The following is a 4,023-nucleotide window of genomic DNA, read 5'->3' on the forward strand; positions in this document are numbered from 1 at the left end:
GGAGGAGTGCTACTCCGGCGCCGGAGCGATCAGATAAGAAGAGTTCAGAATCGAAACCTGTCAAGACAGGTCCTGCCCGGTTCAAAAGGGAGTCTTCCCAAGTGCCTGATGGAGGATGGTTCCGGGATAGCACCAGGGGCGGAGGGCGTGGACCTCCGAGTTCCCCATCAGATTCCAGCTCGGACGACTCGGAAAGCTCTAGCTCGAGTTCAGATAGTACTAGTTCATCAGGATACAATAGCGATAGCTCGTCCGCCTCGGACAAATCGCAGAAAGGCAAATCGTCGGCGGAGAAAAGGCACCGCAAGAAGCAGAAGCATCGGACTAAGCGTCTAAAAAGGGCTCTTGCAGGCGTGAAAATCAAGCACCCATTTACCTGGCCTGGAACTCCGGATCTGGATCTCTTTGATCAATGGATTTATGAGGTAGATACATATTGTGAAATACACGGTCTCGATGATGAGCTCGCGCTCAAAATCGTGGTACAATTCCTGTCGGAAGAAGCGAGCAAATTCTTTATGAAACATGTAGCTACCTGCCGCGACGAATGGACATTGAAGGGGTTGTACGAAGCCCTCTTTGACTATTGCTTCCCTACCGATTACAAGGCGCGACTCCGGAATCGACTCGAGCGGAGCGTGCAGGGCAAAAATAAACTACGAGATTTTGTACGAGAAATACAAAATCTGGCCGCCCGATTCCCCGACGTCACTGATCTCCAACTGGTGCAAATATTCTGGCGTGGCATCCATCAGCATATTCGCGTATACCTGATAGAAAAAGGACTGAACCCGGAACGAACCTCGCTTGACAAGCTAGTCAAATATGCTGTCCGTCGCGAGGAAGCATACATGGAGGCACGTCGAGAGGAACGAGCTTTCGAAGGACAAGTTCCCGGCCGAGGTTGGGGCCGTTTCGCGAACAGGACTACGGGTCCGGAACCCTATCAGCCTAAGCGCGAGGATAGGAGCTGGAAGCAACAGGGAGGGTCTAAAGTCAGTCAGGACAGACCACAGCGAAATCATCGAGATGCTAAAGACCAGAAAAAGAATCATCCGAATCCCATGAGCAAAGCTGAGCGCGATCGTCTGCGAGCGGAGGGACGCTGTTTCACCTGTGGAGAAGCCGGTCATGAAAGCCGGAACTGCAAAACCCGGAAAACCGCCCGGGCTCCAACTGTAGGCGTTGGAGCGAGCTCTATTCGATTTGCGAATATTGAACGACTTGCCGAGCGAGCGCGTGAAGCTGACGGGGGTGTCAGAGTTGCCGCAGTGAACGTAGATCTCAAGCAGCCGGGTGCCGTCCCGTCAGACACATCCTCCTTTGAGGATGTGTGGGCGCGTGCACATACGGCGGATTGCTTCGAGTATTTACTGACACTGCTGGTAAGCTATTACGATCCTAAGGAAGCTCGTGAGATGGACATGGAACCGGAGGAACGGTTTACCATTACTACAGATAACGGCAGGATTCAGGATGACAGATTTGTCATTATAGACCACTTAGCTGCGCCGGAAAGCCCGGACGAATTCGTGGTAACCCGCACGAACCTGGATGACCCGAACTGGGGCATTGAAGACATGCTGCAACTAGCCTGGGATGAGTACGCCGCCCTGCCCCCTCGTGCTCAATGGGGATCGGGTTTTCCAGCACGCGGGGTGCCAGACAAGCGGTGTCCCGCGATATTTTGGCTCCGGGCCCGTCTCACGATGACCCTTAAGGTGAAATACTCGCACCTGTGGGAACAGGGAGTATCAGTACGTGTGAAATCATGCGACAATGCTTACCACATTGGCTGGCAGTCGGGAGACCGATATCTCGTCGTCCACCAAGACGAGGTTCGTAATCCCATGTTTCAGGCAGAGTCAGTCCTGCAAAACCTCGTAGATATAGAGGAGGCAAGGGGACGCACGGAACTAGGTAGTGCTTGTCGAAGTAGGAGGGAACGCATTATGGTATGCGCAGCCCAGACGGGTTCAAAACCTGCTAAGAAAAGGAGAACCCCCAGTCAGCCTTCAAACTGGATACCGGCAGTGGAGCGCAATGCTATGAAGCCGAAAGACTTCACACGTCAGCTCCCTAAGCCTATTGTAGTAACCGTATATGTCAACGACAAACCTGTACGTGCATTGGTGGATACGGGTTCCATGGCGGATTTCATATCGACAACCGTAGTTGATCAGCTCGGACTACACAAGGAGATATTAGCCAAACCGTTACCTGTCCAGCTTGCAGTACATGGCTCCCGATCGAAGATAAACTGCGGTACCACAGTTGATTTCAAGTATCAGGGAATCGACTGTAAGCGGCGGTTCGATGTCGTCAACCTAGACAATTATGACATGATTTTGGGCACACCTTTTCTCTTTCAGCATAAAGTTGCGATTGGCCTCAATCCGACCAGAATTTCAGTGGGCACGATGGATCCTGTAGATATCTCTGGAGAAGAGGTCGCCGTGATAACGTCAGCAGCAGCAGACTTACTCGAGGATGAGCTTGAGAAACTTCGGACCGAATTGAAACGCGATGCGGCGGATCTGTGTCAGGACGGCGCACGTGCTGCGCTGCCTCCGCTGCGGGACGTCAATCATGCTATCCCACTGATAGATGAAACGAAAGTGTATTCCTGGCGTCCTTCTAAGTGTCCAGATGCACTGAGACCGCTGTGGCACGAGAAGAAAAAGGCATACCTAGACTCGGGAAGGTGGCAGATGGCCGCAGGAACAAATGCATCACCCATGCTTATGATTCCGAAACCTCCACGAGAGGATGGTGTTTTGAGGTTGCGAACTGTAGTAGATAAGCGTCAACAAAACGCGAATACACAGAAGCTCACCGCACCACTTCCCGACATAGATAGCATCCTGCGAAATGTCGTTAAGCATAAGTACCGTTCCCTGATAGACGGGAAAGACGCTTACGAGCAGATTCGAGTCATTCCTGAGCATGTCCCGCGTACGCTTTTTACCACACCGGATGGGACGATGGTTAGCCTGGTATTGCAACAGGGAGACATTAACGGTCCGGCGACTTACCAAGCCGTAATGAATCACATCTTTGCACAGTACATCGGCGTGTTCATGGACGTATATTTGGATGATATTGTCATCTATTCGAACACTATTGAAGATCATATGGAGCACGTACGAAAAGTTTTCGATGTCCTGAGACGCGAGAAATTTTTTCTTGGCGCCGACAAGATGAATTTTTTTGCATCGAAGCTGAAGATCCTGGGACATGTTGTAGATGGCAAAGGGATTGCTATGGACCCTCATAAGGTCAATTCCGTGGTAAACTGGAAGGTACCTACGAATAAGAGTCTTTTGAGCAGTTTTCTCGGTGCGGTCGGATTTCTCGCACCAGATTGCGAAGGCATCCGCATCCCTATGGGTGTTCTGGCTCCGATGACGAGCGCGGCGAAACCCTGGAACTGGACAGACACTCATCAGCGTGCATTTGATCAGGTCAGGGAAACAGTACACAAGTGGCGGAATGGTCGGAGAGTCGCGCTAGACTACTCTGACGGTGCTCCTGCTATCAATCTGGTGACAGATGCTTCTCTCACAGGAGCAAGCGGATATGTTAGCCAAGGCAATGACCTAGCGACAGCGAAGGTGATTACCTTCTGGTCAGGAAAATTCAACTCCGCGCAACAAAATTATCCCGTACACGAACAAGAGCTACTTGCGATAGTCGAATCCTTGAAGCGATTCCGGCCTCTTCTTTACGGCACGAGGTTTCGTATTTGCACCGACCACAAAGCCCTGGAATTTCTCATGGGGCAAAAGAATTTGTCCCCGAGGCAACATAGGTGGCTGGATGTATTGAATGAGTTCAGCTTCACTATACATTACATTCCTGGCGAAACGAACGTACTCGCGGACGCGCTGTCCCGTATGTACAGTGATGAGCCGCTGGGAATTGAACGAGCGAGTTCGGAATACGTCGGAGATGATGGGGCAGGAATCCCCATCATGGCTCAGGGTCTTGAAGTCCTACGACCGGTATATACGGGAGCGGCCG

At 51.6% G+C, this 4,023-nt stretch overlaps 1 protein-coding gene across 1 annotated transcript; it reads left to right on the forward strand.

The window, feature by feature from the left end:
• Window positions 1-2,024: 2,024 nt before the first annotated feature.
• DICSQDRAFT_38663 (uncharacterized protein) lies at window positions 2,025-2,693 on the forward strand (the record flags this gene model as incomplete). Its single annotated transcript, XM_007371687.1, has 1 exon — window positions 2,025-2,693. A coding segment is annotated over one exon (669 nt), but the record flags the coding sequence as incomplete, so codon positions are not given.
• Between the last annotated feature and the right edge of the window lie 1,330 nt (window positions 2,694-4,023).

The sequence above is a fragment of the Dichomitus squalens genome (genome assembly GCF_000275845.1).
Source record: "Dichomitus squalens LYAD-421 SS1 unplaced genomic scaffold DICSQscaffold_183, whole genome shotgun sequence".
Classification (NCBI taxonomy): Eukaryota; Fungi; Basidiomycota; class Agaricomycetes; order Polyporales; family Polyporaceae; genus Dichomitus; species Dichomitus squalens.